This window comes from Trifolium pratense, linkage group LG1 (genome assembly GCF_020283565.1).
Source record: "Trifolium pratense cultivar HEN17-A07 linkage group LG1, ARS_RC_1.1, whole genome shotgun sequence".
NCBI classification, from domain to species: Eukaryota; Viridiplantae; Streptophyta; class Magnoliopsida; order Fabales; family Fabaceae; genus Trifolium; species Trifolium pratense.
Window position 1 is genome coordinate 43224792 of NC_060059.1, and position 16462 is coordinate 43241253.

Genomic DNA, 16462 nt, shown 5'->3' on the forward strand with positions numbered 1-16462 from the left:
AGAATAAGTTTATAGGAATAGACAAAGGAAGCACAATTTTCAAAAGGAAATTACTCGTGTGAATAAGTTATAATCTCATTGTGGATATAATTAAGTTAAACAATTTATAATTTAGAATATGCTATTAACATATAGTCTAATTTAAATTTGTAGTATTATGCAATTTGCCGTTTTATGCTATTAACATGGATACTGTGAGTTTTGGTGTAAAACAAGTATCCTCTGCGCACAACAGCACAGACTAATCCCTCGAGCCTTGTGGGACCTAATGGATACTGTGAGTTTGTTCGCAGATTTATCCTTTTTGTTTTTAGCAACTTTGAATATGTATTGCATCGATTTACTCTATCAATTTGAATGAATAAATATCTTTTATTTTACATTTTTTTTTTATAATTTAGAATAAATTTATAAATGGAAAAAACAAAAAAGTAATAAAAAAAATAAGTTAGAGAATTAATTTTTAGGATGAATAAGTTATAACTTCAACCTCATATATCTGTATTGCAATTCTTTAGAACTAAGATAAGTTCATGAAAGAATTAATTTTTGACTTTCACACATAGGAGTATGATTTTAGAATTTCTATAACATCGACAAGAAATAATTTAAAACTTTCACACAAATAGAGATGTAATTCGTCTTGTTCATTTAGGTAAATAAAGTCAACAATTTAGGCCAATAATAATTGAGAGACACTTTATAAGCTTAAGAAGATCAACATACTTAGCACTTAACCAATTGATTCATTCATGGGTTCATTCATTATATAACATTTATAAGTATAAACCTTATAGAGGTAGAATTTATATAGAATAAGTTTATAGGATTAACACAAAGGAATAAATAAATAAACATTACACTGATGAAACCTAAAGGATTGACACAACATTCCATTTCTTAATAATAATAATAAGTACTAACTAATAGGTCTAAATAATCTTGGAATGTTTGGAGGAAGATTCAAAAATGGAGTGAGCCTTTCTCTTGGTTTCAACATGGCGGACGAAACTCACTTGCAAAATCTGGTGGGAAAGATAGAGATTACAGAATCGGTAATCAAACGAAAGTCACTTGGTTTCAACACGGGAGACAAATGTTGCCCTTGCTCTATCCGCTTTTCACCAAGAGAAAAATGTTCAGATGAATTCCTAGAAGATGATCCTTGGCCATGATTGATTGCCTACATAGACATAAGGTCCTGTTGGAACAAAGTTCACATTGGTGTGTGAATTGAAAATAAAATTGAGTCTCATATCGGGTACTAAAACATACTAGTGTGTTGTAGCATACTAGTGTGTATTTTGAGGAAATAAATTTATTAAGTCTCACAATTATTTATTTGATTTATTGTGATTTATTTTCCATTAATTTGTAACGGTTAAGTTGATGGGAGAATAACTCTATTTTATGGCTACACTAAGACTACCTACCATAGTTTTCTATGTTCTTTTTTAGTGGATACCAATATATCATTGAAGAAGGAGTAGATTCCTTGAAATATATAGAAAATGAGATACAAGCATGGCTACGAAATATATGGTGTATTGGTTGCTGCCAAGTATAGAGATATAATTTAATCTATTTTTAAATTGGGTTGCTAATTGCTAACAAGAAAAAAAACCAGTTGCTAAGCCACCATTATAATCAGCTTAGCATTTTCATATACTCAATTGTATTGATTTCCCTTGCTAAAACCATTTGGTAGATTCAGAGGATTAAACATCCAATTCGTTGACGAGGCATCTAGTACCATTATGTCTTAAGAACATGATCAGGTAACACAACTTTGTTATTATAAGAATTATGCTTATATGACTATTATTATTAGATATGTTGGCCATTGATAAATGATCATGTTCATTACTTTGAAGCTAAATTCTTAATCTGTTTAATTGGTTAGGAATATGTATAGTATATACTTAGATTGGTGATAGCTTGAAGTAATTAATTTATATTGTTATTTGTTGTGATAATTCATTATATAAGTCTAACTTGGCGGTGGGTCGATGAATCATACATAGAGGAAATTGAATAACTTGATATTATATAAGTTGAATATAATTTTCTATTTGTTTATAGTTCATAATCTGTCCTCTATATGACTTTGGATTAATGAAAATATAGTTTATATTGTTTCTTTATTTTCTTTATTAGAAAGATTTGCATTCGTAATTGTTTTATAGAAAAACAATATTTATTCTATGTATTATATATATGATACTAATAATATTATTATTAGTGTTAATTGGTTTGAGAGTGATCAAAGTATCACTAGTTCCTTCAAATAAAGAATGGTCTTAGTACCATTATCCCTTTGATTTGAGAATGGTTTTAGTACCATATTGGAATGACCTTAGTGTCATTATATTGATTGATATTGTAGTATCATCAATACATGTGGTATTGTAGTACCACATGTGGTATCGTAGTACCGTTGATTCATAGATTGATGTCGCAGCATCAATTTGAGTGGTATTGTAGTACCACTGAGTCACTGATGAATCATAGATTGATGTCGTAGCATCAATTCGAGTGGTATTGTAGTACCACTCAAGAAGGTGTATTCTTTGACCGATTTCTACCGTGCAGTAGCATATCGGTATACAGTTGTAACTGGGCTGTTTTATCTTGGGGACGGCGTGGTTGATAGTCTGCTTGCACAATTTTGGGCAGTGCCACGAAACGTCTTAAAGAGAGCGACCTAGTCCGCGACTCAACCCAGTAATCTCTTCGGTGGCTGTAAAAATTATTTTTTAACGGTTTTTTAAATCTGAAAACAACAATTTTAAGACGTTTCTTTCTGCCATGACTACCGAAGAAATTACTGGTTCATATTATTATGTCGCTGACTATGGCAAACCATTTTGGTTTAAAGGGAATCACTTCAAACATTAGCAACAAAATAAATCATATTTTTAGAACAATAAAAATAACGAAGTGCTTGTTGTCTCGAACAACAACACTAGAAATAGAAAAAGATACTCATCACTTTTGTTGATGAATGTTGAGATTATTTTTCATAAATCTTATGGAAAATAAAAGTGATAAATGATGTTCTTGACATGTTTCAAATCTTTGGAATTGAAATTGAAAATTAGTTCAATAAGAAAGTCAAGTAACTTCATTTTGTTATAAGGCACAAAATATGATTCCCACATTTTTTAATGAGAATGAAATTATACATGAAACAACTACAACTTACTCTTTTGAGTTGAACGGTAAAGAAAAATAAAATAAAAATAAAGAACCTTTTGCCGAGCTAGTTGTTACAGTCATGTTTAATTTCGGCATTGCGTCTCATTAGTGGGGGAATTCAATTAATTGATTGTTTTGTGCTAAATAGAGTGCCTAAGTGCAAGAACAAAATTCACTTGTAAAATTTTGTAGAAAAGACAATTTAACTTGTCTTATTTTTTGAACTTGGAGTAATTTGACGTAGGTTCAAATTCTCAACTCCAAAAGAGTTTAACTCACTAGTAGAGCCTATGAATGTGTATTTATTGATACACAATTAACATCAAAGCTTATAGGTTGTTGCCTAAATGCTAAAATGGTCATAGAATCAAAAAATGATTTCTATGAAAATGAATTTCTCTTTAAAATTGAGAAATAGTGGGGGCTCTAGTGGGGGCATTGTACCTGGTCACATTCCAGTGATCAGAAGTTGTAATGAGAACATCGAACAAGATGTAATAGAACCTCGAAGAGGTAAGATAGCAAAAGTTGCTAAAAAGTATGAACCTGATTACATGGTTTATAGATTAGAAAAGGATCCAACGAACCTCCAAGAAACTGTCTTTCTTGGATGCTGATTTATGGTTGTAGCCGTAAATGATGAGATAGATTCTCTATGTTGATTTATGGTGGTAGCCGTAAAAAATGAGATGAATTATCTATTGTCTAATAAGACTTGACATTTAGTAGACTTGCCTCATGAGTACAAATTGAATGATTATAAATAAATTTTAGAAATGAAAACAAATATATATCTTTTCAACATGTTTTCTCCAATTACAAGAATAATATCCATAAGGCCAAATGGATGTTATAATTACTTTTTTAAATAGTGAATTGGAAGAAGAATTTTTTATGGAACAACCTAAATATTTTTTTTCAACTCATGGGCATGAAAACTAAAGTCGATAAGTTGGATAAGACTTTGTAGAGTCTTAAACAAGCCATATGAAATGACATGAAAAGTTTGACAATTTGATGATTGTCAAATGAATTTCGAAGTAAATGTAATCTTGGATATTGAGATTATTGATCCATGAATGCAAATTTCCTTAAATCAATCTCACTATGATGAGAAAGTTTTAAAGAAATATATTTACGGAAGCAAATTTGTTTGTGCATACTATACGATCATAGTGTAAAAACTATGGAAGAACACTGGTGAAAGTGTAAGACAATCAGAATATGAAAGCATATATATGTTGCCGCATTTGATATGTCACTGATTGTACTTGACCCGACGTTGCATATGTCGTAGCATTGCATATGTTGTGGTACTGTTGTGCCGGTTTGTTAGTAAACCGAAGAACTAGCATTGGTATGCTATTGAGAGATTCATGAGATAAAAATGACCATGAATCTCATATCATATTATTATTAGAGATTTTCTGATATTCTTGAAGGATACAATGATGTAGATTGGAATACATTATTATATGATTCCAAAACAATTAGTGACTATATATTTGGAATATATAGTAGAGAAATTGTATCTTGGAAATCAGAGAAACATACTATATTGGCTTAATACAATATGAAGTCTGAAATGATACCATTAGCCACAGCTAGTGAAGAAGCAAGTTGGTTGCTTGCAATTTGAGATTCCTTTATGGAATAATCTATGCCAGATGTGTTGATCCGTTGCGATAGTACCGCGACTATTGCATAAATTGAGAACCATTATTATAATGGTAAAAGACGTCGAATAAAAAGGAAGCACAACACAGTGAGATAGTTAGTCTCTAAAGGTGTTGTAAGAATGGGTCATGATCACACTGATGAAAAATTTAGCAGATCCTTTGACGAAAGGAATAGCTAAAGAGGAAGTCGATAATACATCTGGAAAGATGGGACAAATGCGTAAATGAATTTCTCATGATGGAAACCCAACCTAAATGACTGGAGATCCCAAGAAATAGGTTCAATGGGTAATAACAAGTTATGAGGAGTTAAAGATGATCATGCAAGTAAAAGTAAGAAAAGCATGATTCCTGAAAGCGAAAGGATGAGATAATAAAACTCTTAATGAGATCTATACTCTGTATGAGTGGAGTACCGAGCTTCAGGAGTACTCTTGATAGACTCACCTATATGAATGTGGAACTAAGGCCGGTTCCTATGGAATTTAGAGGCGAATTCCTAGAGCGTTCATGAAACTGGGATACACGTGCAGGGCCATTAAAGCACGGGCTATAAAGATACACCTTAAGAAAAGGTTGTGTGCGGGTTTGAGAAAAATCCGAGATAGAGTTCAAGACAAGTGTCACTCTTACTAAATCGGGCTCTTACTTGCTATGTAAAGGTTCAAGTCATAGACACCTTTGCTTATGCACAATCTTTTAGAAGCGTCCTACGATATTTTGGAATTTTCTTTTAAATTCAAGTGGGGGATTGTTGGAACAAAGTTCACATTGGTGTGTGAATTGAAAATAAAATTGAGTCTCATATCGGGTACTAAAACATACTAGTGTGTTGTAGCATACTAGTGTGTATTTTGAGGAAATAAATTTATTAAGTCTCACAATTATTTATTTGATTTATTGTGATTTATTTTCCATTAATTTGTAACGGTTAAGTTGATGGGAGAATAACTCTATTTTATGGCTACACTAAGACTACCTACCATAGTTTTCTATGTTCTTTTTTAGTGGATACCAATATATCATTGAAGAAGGAGTAGATTCCTTAAAATATATAGAAAATGAGATACAAGCATGGCTACGAAATATATGGTGTATTGGTTGCTGCCAAGTATAGAGATATAATTTAATCTATTTTTAAATTGGGTTGCTAATTGCTAACAAGAAAAAAAACCAGTTGCTAAGCCACCATTATAATCAGCTTAGCATTTTCATATACTCAATTGTATTGATTTCCCTTGCTAAAACCATTTGGTAGATTCAGAGGATTAAACATCCAATTCGTTGACGAGGCATCTAGTACCATTATGTCTTAAGAACATGATCAGGTAACACAACTTTGTTATTATAAGAATTATGCTTATATGACTATTATTATTAGATATGTTGGCCATTGATAAATGATCATGTTCATTACTTTGAAGCTAAATTCTTAATCTGTTTAATTGGTTAGGAATATGTATAGTATATACTTAGATTGGTGATAGCTTGAAGTAATTAATTTATATTGTTATTTGTTGTGATAATTCATTATATAAGTCTAACTTGGCGGTGGGTCGATGAATCATACATAGAGGAAATTGAATAACTTGATATTATATAAGTTGAATATAATTTTCTATTTGTTTATAGTTCATAATCTGTCCTCTATATGACTTTGGATTAATGAAAATATAGTTTATATTGTTTCTTTATTTTCTTTATTAGAAAGATTTGCATTCGTAATTGTTTTATAGAAAAACAATATTTATTCTATGTATTATATATGATACTAATAATATTATTATTAGTGTTAATTGGTTTGAGAGTGATCAAAGTATCACTAGTTCCTTCAAATAAAGAATGGTCTTAGTACCATTATCCCTTTGATTTGAGAATGGTTTTAGTACCATATTGGAATGACCTTAGTGTCATTATATTGATTGATATTGTAGTATCATCAATACATGTGGTATTGTAGTACCACATGTGGTATCGTAGTACCGTTGATTCATAGATTGATGTCGCAGCATCAATTTGAGTGGTATTGTAGTACCACTGAATCACTGATGAATCATAGATTGATGTCGTAGCATCAATTCGAGTGGTATTGTAGTACCACTCAAGAAGGTGTATTCTTTGACCGATTTCTACCGTGCAGTAGCATATCGGTATACAGTTGTAACTGGGCTGTTTTATCCTGGGGACGGCGTGATTGATAGTCTGCTTGCACAATTTTGGGCAGTGCCACGAAACGTCTTAAAGAGAGCGACCTAGTCCGCGACTCAACCCAGTAATCTCTTCGGTGGCTGTAAAAATTATTTTTTAACGGTTTTTTAAATCTGAAAACAACAGGTCCTGCAATTTAAAATTCCCCATTCGCATTTCTTGACCCTTAACAGATGTGGGGACTAACATTTCCATTTTAGGTTTCTGCATTGCCAAAGCAGACTTTTGTTGAGAACTCTGGAGAGCATATTGATAGTAAGCTTGTTGAACAGGATTTAGCATTTGTTGCTCAATGCCTTGACCCTGGTTGGGTCGGTGCTGAGCTAAATCACTAAATTTTCGAGACTGTTGAGGTAATTCCACAGCAGTAGGAGATGAGTAATTGTTATTCCCAAATAGTCCTTGAAGCCCAGCTTGATATGGCAGCACTGCTTCACTCCCTTCAAGTTTTCTAAGTAGTTGCTGTTGAAATGACTATATATAATTGAGAAAACGTCATCATTCCACAACACAAATTATGACTCATGGTTAAAAAAAACATGAATTATTATAACTTAGATTGCAATGTGGATTGTGTCAAAAAAAAAAAAAAAAGATTGCAATGTGGATTTTGTAGATCTCAAGACAACACGAGTAGACAATTACTTGTCAATTTATTTTATTAAATTCAATAAAAATACAACTTTAAATGTATTGCTATTAGTACTACTATTTTAGGAGACACCCTCGCATAAAACAAACATATGGGCCAAGCCCAATCTCTCTTTCATTGACCCGGCCTCCATACTTACTCCTTTGACCCTCATTTCCTTCATTCTCAAACCCTAAAAAATTGAAGTCACGCTATTTCTTCTCTATTTCAACCGCCGCCAAGTTTTTGTCCACAAACCACCATCAAGATCGGCCTCGTTTGGCCAACAAAAATAATCTAGTTTTCTCCGGCCTCCTCTACCATCTCTATCTTTCTGTCCCGACAAAATCACTTACGGAGTAGATCAAAAAATGGGCACTTCCATTTAACGGAGTTTTCCCATCATCATCATTGTTTCATCAAACGACCGTTATATACTTCATACTTTCCTTATCCTCTGAAAAATATATGTAAGGATCTAACCTTTTTTCCCTTTTCTTTATGTCGAATGTTTTGCATGTCTTTTTTGTGTTGTTTTATTGCTTCAGCTCTTGGATCTTTCCCTTGAATGATTTTATTCCATCTAATTAGGCTGTTTATTCTTTATTTTTGGGTTCCTCTGGATGATAACTTGAACATCACACTGATGATACCAGAATTCGTGTTCCTGTTCCCACTATCAAATACTTGACCGGTTATGGTGCCAAAGTCATCCTTTCAAGCCATCTAGTATAGAATCTATCTCTATGTATCGATTTCACGTGTTTTTAGTTTCTGGTTGTGTCTTATTTTGATCTTTGGATTATGTTCTTGCCATTGGTGGCTTTGATTTGGAGAGGTATATTTGTTCTTGTTTCTTATTTTTCAATTGTTTTAGAAAAAGGGAATTATTAGTGTAGGCACAATGAGTTTTGTTTTAATCTTGTCGATCCTGCAAATTGGTACATATACTTGATTTATTTTCATTTTTTTTGTTGACCATATACTGAAATCATTCTCATTTCCTACCAAATACATTTAAAAACTTTTGGTGTCTTTCTCTTCTTAATGTGTCTAATTGTCTAGTTTTTTTAAAAAATTTTACAACTCACTCTTCTATCTAAGTGTTTAGTTTTTATCTAATCCTCTAAGTTGTACTCACATTTTTCTTCCCTTGTCAAGTGCCTTGTTTTGTTGCCACTTACTGTCATGAGCTTGAGCTTAAGTGGATGGTTAAATATTTCTTCTTTATTTAATATATTGTTATGCTCTCCCTGTCCAAACCTGAATATATGATTTATGCATGTCTTCTTGATCTTTTTAAGGATTGAATACTCAACAAAATTAATGATATACTACAACTGTGAAATCAGTGTCTATGTATTTTTTATTGCTTTCAAGTGTCTGATTTAGATATGGTTGTGGTGAAAAGTCTTTTTTGGTTTTAATTTGCTGTGTTTTAATTCTGTATTTAAATGACTTACAACAACTACACTCCACAAGTTATGAGCTCATGACTCATTGTAAACTTATTTTCATATTCTTCTGGCTCTGTTTGGACCTTTTAATATGATATAATTTTCATATTGTTCTCATTATTATACTTCTTGTTTGTTTGGTTTTTTTTTTGTTGATATGGTCACTGTTCGTGGTCATGGTATGATTGAACCTACCTAATAGAGCTTATTTGGAACATCTTTGGGATGATTTCTCTGGGTTTTTGAGGATTAATTTTTTTTATAAAAAAAGCAAAGACTCTTCATTCAAACAGTCCTTAAACAGAAACAATCATGTCTACCACAGAAACATGTTCCAATTTTTTAACACAAAATAAGTAATATGTGACTACAATGAGAGATACTCTTAGCATCACATGTCTTTGATTTAAGCAAGTGTCATGTTAATTTAGAATGTGTGGCTTAACTTGAGTGTCGTGTCCGAAAACAGGTTGATGTGAGATTTAGGAGGAGGGTGTATGAGCTTATGTCCCTTTCAAATAATATGTGGAATTTTAGAAGTATGAGGGTGTCAAGTGAATGAGTGGTAAAAAACTTAATTTTTGTGTGAATATATTTTTTTGCTCAAGTTTAAACGATTAAGAATGGTTTAATAAACTCACTTTCCTTTATTGGTGGTGTAGGCTTCATTGGTAGTGTATGCTCTTCTTAAATCCTGTTGCTCCTTCCTTCCTTTGCAGGTAAACATCTTCTAGTCCAATCCTAAAAGAAATTTTTTGGCACACATTTGAATTATTTTTTTTAGTTATGTTCATAAATTACAAAAATAAACCATAAATTTACTTACCTATTAGAGAATATCAGGGAGTTATAAATGTAGAAGCAACACCTGCATCTATGAAATTTGAGTTTCCACTTTGTTAACATTCTTGATTGATATGTATGTCAATGTTTCTAAGGAACAAATAATAACTAATTGGAAACTTCTATGAACTTTGTATGGTTGTGCATCTCAATGAAACTATGTAGAGTTTTCTCTATAATATGTAATTATAAACTCATGTTTTCATTGTCTATTTGCAGAAAAGTAATTGTTAATAGATTGCACCACAAATTATTTGGTATGACTCAAATTCTTTTACTAATGACAGATTCATGTAATACCAAATTAAATTTGATAGAAAAACATTTCTTTTTTTACCTTTGTGAAACACAAGTAAGATCCTTGAAAGAAGTGAGGCTCACCTATAAAAAAAATCAAAGAACAAAAATAATTACAAAATTTAAGTCTCAAACAAAGTAACATAATAAATTGGATTTGGATTCTCTCCTTTTATTGTTCTTAGCTTCATGCTTTGTTCATATATTCATGCTCCACTAAAAGATTGACTGTGAATGGAGATCTAATTAAATGATTTTAGCATTTTCAGGCTCAAGAAATCAATGTAAACAAACAAAAACGAAATGAAGATTGGTCATGTTATGGCTGTTTAGTGGTAAAGGAAGATGAATGAAGGGATGGTTGTTTAGTGCTGAAGGAAGATGAATGAAGAGAAGACTATATATTGTTAAAATTTTGTTCTAATAATACCAAATTGTCCTTCTACTTGGTCTCCAAGATTTGTTGTTATTAGTATAAATGTGTAATAAGATGGGGAGGAGCGTCAAGAGACTTTTGTTCCAATCCAAACTCTTGGCATTACACATATAAAGACAACATTTGTAAGGATAATAATATAAAATCATTTAGAAGAAGTACAACAAAACACTAGACATGAGCTGACATTGTCAGGATAAACAAGTAAAACAAAAGTGATAAAAATAAAAGTGGGAGTTTTGCTGTAACAAAAAAAAACGAAAATGAAAAATTAATAGGGGCTATCTAGGCAGTGGGGTCCACTCCAAAGTGGGACACTCCCTATAAAAAACTTTCTCCCAAATTTGAAAGCCAACTTTGGATGTGGCTTCATTTGGAGTAAAATAGCAATCACTTATACCACCACGTGTCAACAATTTCAATGAACAGTGCTTCCAAGGCACTAAGCAATTATTCTCTATTATATTATATGGGTTTTTGATAATGTAATGTAATCTAGAAGTGAAGTGAAGTGAAGATTGAAGAGAAGGTGGTGGAAGTGGAAGTGGAATTATTATTATTATTATTATTATTATTCTCAATCAAATCAAATCCAATCCAAATGGAATCGAATCGAAGTGAGCGAAGAATATGAATGATTGAATCTTATGTCTCAGAAGAAGAATCCTATTATTCCCTCCCTACTATTTCCTCCTCCGATCGCTCATATTATATATCTCCGCGATTCTCCAGATTTTTATTTATTTAATACCATTCCCTCTCTCCCTCCAACAACTCAATCGTTGATGCAGTGCTGCGTTGGAGGTCGTCTACTGTTAACATAACATAAGTACATAACATGGGCAACTCCAACAATCACAACCAGGAGGAAGCTCATCAAACCCAAACCAATCAACCAAATAATATCGGTATGCTACTTTTCACTTACTAATTTATTCTTCTATACTTTTATTTATTCACCTCATCCATCAATACTTCTTCACACCCCAGGGCCACCTCCACTCTTGCGAGATGGAAAGGAAATACTTTTTCAGGTATATATATCTTTTCACTGAAACCATTTTGCTGTTATTTTTATATAAATATAAGAATTTAATTTATATGCAGTAAAGTTATTTTACACATGTATTCAATAATTTACTGACACATCATGTATGGTGTTTAAAAACACATGATGTGTCAAATTTATTAAATGATGTGGCAACATATCATTGGATGTATGTGTAAAGAATCTTTACACCGACAATGCACAACAATTAAACTCTAAATATAAATATGTAATCATCTTGTAAAACTAACTAATAGGATCGATTACTTTTCTAATACTCACTCACATCAACTTTACATACAGGCATTCAACTGGGACTCTCACAAATTCAATTGGTGGCAAATTTTACAAACCAAACTTCCTGACATTGCTAAATCTGGAATCACTTCAGCATGGTTGCCACCTCCAACTCATTCCTTCTCCCCTCAAGGCTACACTCCTCAGAACCTTTACTCTCTTAATACTAAATATGGTTCTGAGCATCAATTAAAAGCTTTACTTCATAACATGAGCCAACACAAAGTCAGACCAATGGCTGATATTGTTATCAATCATCGTGTTGGCACCGTCAAAGGACATGGAGGGACATATAATCGTTTTGATGGAATTCCATTATCCTGGGATGAACGTGCTGTAACATCATCTTCTGGTGGACTGGTAGTAACCTATATTCATGCTACGTCCCAATATATATATTCATTGATTCATTGATTCTAATCTGCATCCATCGTTGTATCTTTGTGTTGTTTATTTCAGGGTAATCCAAACACTGGGGCCATTTTCAAAGGGTTCCCCAATATCGACCATACTCAAGATTTTGTCAGAAAGGATATCACAGCATGGCTTCAGTGGCTACGCCATAAAGTAGGCTTTCAGGATTTTCGTTTTGATTATGCAAAAGGGTAAGATGTGTTATCGCTTTTGAACATGGAGAGTTTTCCTTTGGCTTCTTACTTTATGTATTCAAGAGTTATAGTTGTACTTGTATGCCTTCCAATTCTGTCATTTTCAGCTATTCACCAAAATATGTGAAAGAATATATTGAAGGAGCTAAACCATTGTTCTCTGTTGGGGAGTATTGGGATACTTGCAACTACAAGGGTTCCAGTTTGGACTATAACCAAGGTATATATAGTGCTTAAATAAATATTCCCACTCACCAATTATACCAATACGTTTTGCTTACAGAATATATCAATACATTAGCCTTTCAATATTTCCTTTGTATTATACACTTTCAATATTTATTTAGTCTTTAGCTTGCTTAATTTACTCTCTGTGCAGATAGCCATAGGCAACGAATAATTGATTGGATTGATGACACTGGACAGCTTTCAACTGCATTTGACTTCACAACAAAGGGAATTCTCCAGGTACCCAGCATTGAATTCAACTGCAGTTCCTACATGTAGTGTAAATTTTGTCGAGAGAGAGAGAGAGAGATTAGAGTCCAATGTGTTGGATATTGTAAAGACAAAAAAAATACCCTTGATAATGGCCTAAATGCAGGGAAGTTGAGGGAGTTTGAATTTAGGGAATCCAAATTAATGTTAAATGAAGGTTTGACAAATGAGCATGGCAGTTAGACCACACATATAGTATTTCGTTTTTTCCCCTAAGTTGCTATTGAATGAGTTAATTTCTATGTACGAACTTTGATACTCAATCTCAAGTGTATTAAAATCATACTGCAAAGTTAAATTTTTCACCTTAAACTCCTTTTCTCACGTTGGCCATTATTTGTAGGAAGCTGTCAAGAGAGAATTTTGGCGTCTACGTGATGCTGAAGGGAAGCCACCTGGTGTGATAGGGTGGTGGCCTTCAAGATCAGTTACATTTGTAGACAATCACGATACTGGCTCAACTCAGGTGAGGTGCTGAGTTCACTATTTGTCAAAATAATACACTGATATGCTTCTTGAACGGGGTGTATGATCAGTGCAAAATTATACTCATCTTTCTTATTTCGTAGTGGCAACCAGGAAAGACAGGCTTGGTTATGGTATACTAGATTTATGTGAAATTAATTTCTTCCATGTGAATTGAAATTAGTTTTGCTTTTGATACCAACGCAAATATGTCATTTCCTTCTACATCATTTTACATCTACTTTTTAATTTTTATTTATTTTTTGGGCAATGACACATTATTTTTTACGACTAAATCTTAAATCATGCTCTTGTTTGATTCTCTGTGCAGGCTCATTGGCCCTTCCCCTCTGATCATGTTATGGAGGTACATATTTTTGGACATTAGTGGCTTTTTTATTTTAAATAATAATGCTATCCGGTCCAGAGGGAAGTAGTTACATATGATACCAAGAATGTGTATATGAGCATAAACATTTTGGTCGCTTGTCAGGCACAATCTTTTTTTTTTTTTGAAAGGAACGAACTTATTTCATGCCATTATTAATAATAATAGAAGTAATACAGGTTGGAATAAAATCATGAATTTGGGAACTAGTGTAATTCCTTGACCGACACTCTTGCTAGAGTATGAGCTGCAAGGTTTGCTTGTCTCCTAGAGAAACTAACCCATAGTTTTGATTAGTGTTCAAGAAAGCTTTACAAAATCTCAAAGGGAGCCAAACTCTGTCATGTCATGTAGGTTTCCTGTGATACCATCAACTACAGCCTTGCAATCTAGCTTGATGGTTAGACAGTGAAATCCTTCATCATGTAGCCAAAGTAACGCCTCTTTTAGTCCATAACCTCCGCCCTCCGCTTCCTTTGGCAAAAGAGCTTGGTTTTCATGTAATGTTTTTGCTTTGAGAAATTCTCCTTTATCATCGCGAACACACAAGCCAATTCCATATTGATTTTGCTTCTGAAAAACTGCTGCATCAACGTTACATTTTACCATTCCGGCAGCTGGTTTTTGCCATTTAAATACAGCAGTACCTGCGTCTACTGCTGCTGCACTTCCCGCCCTCTGATGTGCCTTTAACCACTGCTGTAACAAGTCTCTCGCTGCTGTACCGGCCTTTCTATCCCTAACCATATTTTCTCATTCCTTCGCTTCCAAATTGTCCAAATTTGCATCGCAAAATCACACTGTTTCAGCCCTCTTAATCTGGACAGCAAACCAAAAAAGATAACCTTGTAATTACCTCCAGCATTGAATTCATAAGTTACATCATCCCATAAGCCTGCTTCACTCCAGAGACCTTCAGTTTTGCTGCAATTAAAAAATATGTGCTTCTCGTCCTCTTCCAATAAGCCACACCCTTCACACATGCTTGGACAATTAACATGTTTTTTTAGTAGGTTCATTCTAGTGGGGCTAAGCAGCCTCTTGCTAACCTCCAAAGCAATACCTTAACCTTTTGTGGAATTCCCAATTTCCAAAGCTCCATCCAATCACCTTCAACCCGAAGAGCCGAGTTATCTATAATTTCTTCCATAGCACAATAATATGCGGAACGCACCTTATACACTCAATCACGACTCTTGCTCCAAATAAGTAAAGTGAAACTACTCACTAGGAGAGAAAACTTCTCACAAGGAAAAACCCTTGGAGAGAAAAACTTTCAAACTTTTTAAAATGATAAATCATTTTTTTGAAATTGCTTCAGGCACAATCTTAAACTTAATAATTTACCATTTATATGTAGTCTTGCCATTATGCTATTAGTTTGGCAATCTATATATTTTCCTGTATCTTTCCTTTGCTTGTTACCTATATTCGGTTAACTACACTATGTTTTAGTTGTCATGACTTTTGACTTGGACTTTTAGCCCCTATCCTGCTAACGAATTACACTTAATTAAAGAGAATTTAATTATGTTTATAAAATGTTGATCTGCATCTCACTTTGGTCACTGCAGGGGTATGCATATATATTGACTCATCCTGGGACACCAACAATTTTCTATGACCACTTTTATGACTGGAGCAACTCAATTCATGAGCAGATTGTGAAGTTGGTATGTAACAGACTAGTATCATACTGATGCATTTTTGTTTGACAAAAAGCTTCTAATAAATAAATCAATTTACATTTAACTGCAGATTGACACTCGCAAGCGTCAAGGTATTCATAGCAGATCACCAATTAGGATCCTGGAGGCTAAGCACAACGTTTACTCTGCAATCATCGGAGAGAAGCTCTGCATGAAGATTGGAGATGGTTCATGGAGCCCATCTGGGAGGGAATGGACACTATCGACCAGTGGCCATAACTATGCTGTATGGCACAAGTAGTGTTCATGTGGCTTGACCCTTCCTCTCCACTGGGTGTGTACTGAAATGAAATGGAATTAAGTGTTTTTTATATGCTTTTAATTATAATACATGATGAAACAGCAGCTCTATTTTTTTTTCTTTTTCATTTTCTTTTTTTGCCGCTAGTAGGCTTTTTCGAAGCCGACGTGTTAGTAACTTATGTATTATCTACTTGCACAACTGCTTTTTTTGCATCTGTATTAGTTTATTAAATAAGGATATAGCTGCTTGTTTCTGTAATGTATAACAATAAACTGTTCTATGTATACCTTTTTGCAGCAACTATATGGTGGCCAGTAACTCTATGTCTGTCTATATGTATAACAATAAACTGTTCAATGTATACCTTTTTAGCATTTAACATATATGACACTTCGAGTGCATGTTAAACCTAAATTCAAATTCCTAGATTTTAGCATTTAACATATGATTATCCTA

At 33.2% G+C, this 16462-nt stretch overlaps 1 protein-coding gene and 1 long non-coding RNA gene across 2 annotated transcripts; one reads left to right on the plus strand and one right to left on the minus strand.

Annotated features, from left to right (window-relative positions):
* Positions 1–7215: 7215 nt before the first annotated feature.
* Positions 7216–10583, minus strand: LOC123902608. The gene is made up of 4 exons (XR_006807688.1): positions 10354–10583; positions 10000–10047; positions 9815–9914; positions 7216–7559 (listed from the first exon to the last, which is right to left on the minus strand). It is a non-coding gene; the product is annotated as an uncharacterized LOC123902608 (long non-coding RNA).
* Positions 10584–10904: 321 nt separating this feature from the next.
* Positions 10905–16407, plus strand: LOC123902517 (probable alpha-amylase 2). The gene is made up of 10 exons (XM_045952308.1): positions 10905–11657; positions 11740–11783; positions 12101–12454; positions 12554–12699; positions 12810–12922; positions 13082–13170; positions 13544–13666; positions 13997–14032; positions 15628–15726; positions 15812–16407. The coding sequence occupies exons 1-10, from the start codon at positions 11588–11590 to the stop codon at positions 16001–16003; spliced, it is 1266 nt and encodes a 421-aa protein (XP_045808264.1). The 5' UTR covers positions 10905–11587; the 3' UTR covers positions 16004–16407.
* Positions 16408–16462: the final 55 nt, after the last annotated feature.

Bases quoted from the DNA above. Each gene is read 5' to 3' on its own strand.
- LOC123902517 (XM_045952308.1), top strand. From the start codon at position 11,588: ATGGGCAACTCCAACAATCACAACCAGGAGGAAGCTCATCAAACCCAA. The intron at 12,923-13,081 runs GTATATATAGTG...CTCTCTGTGCAG, and splicing joins CAGTTTGGACTATAACCAAG to ATAGCCATAGGCAACGAATA. The intron at 14,033-15,627 runs GTACATATTTTT...TGGTCACTGCAG, and splicing joins CCTCTGATCATGTTATGGAG to GGGTATGCATATATATTGAC.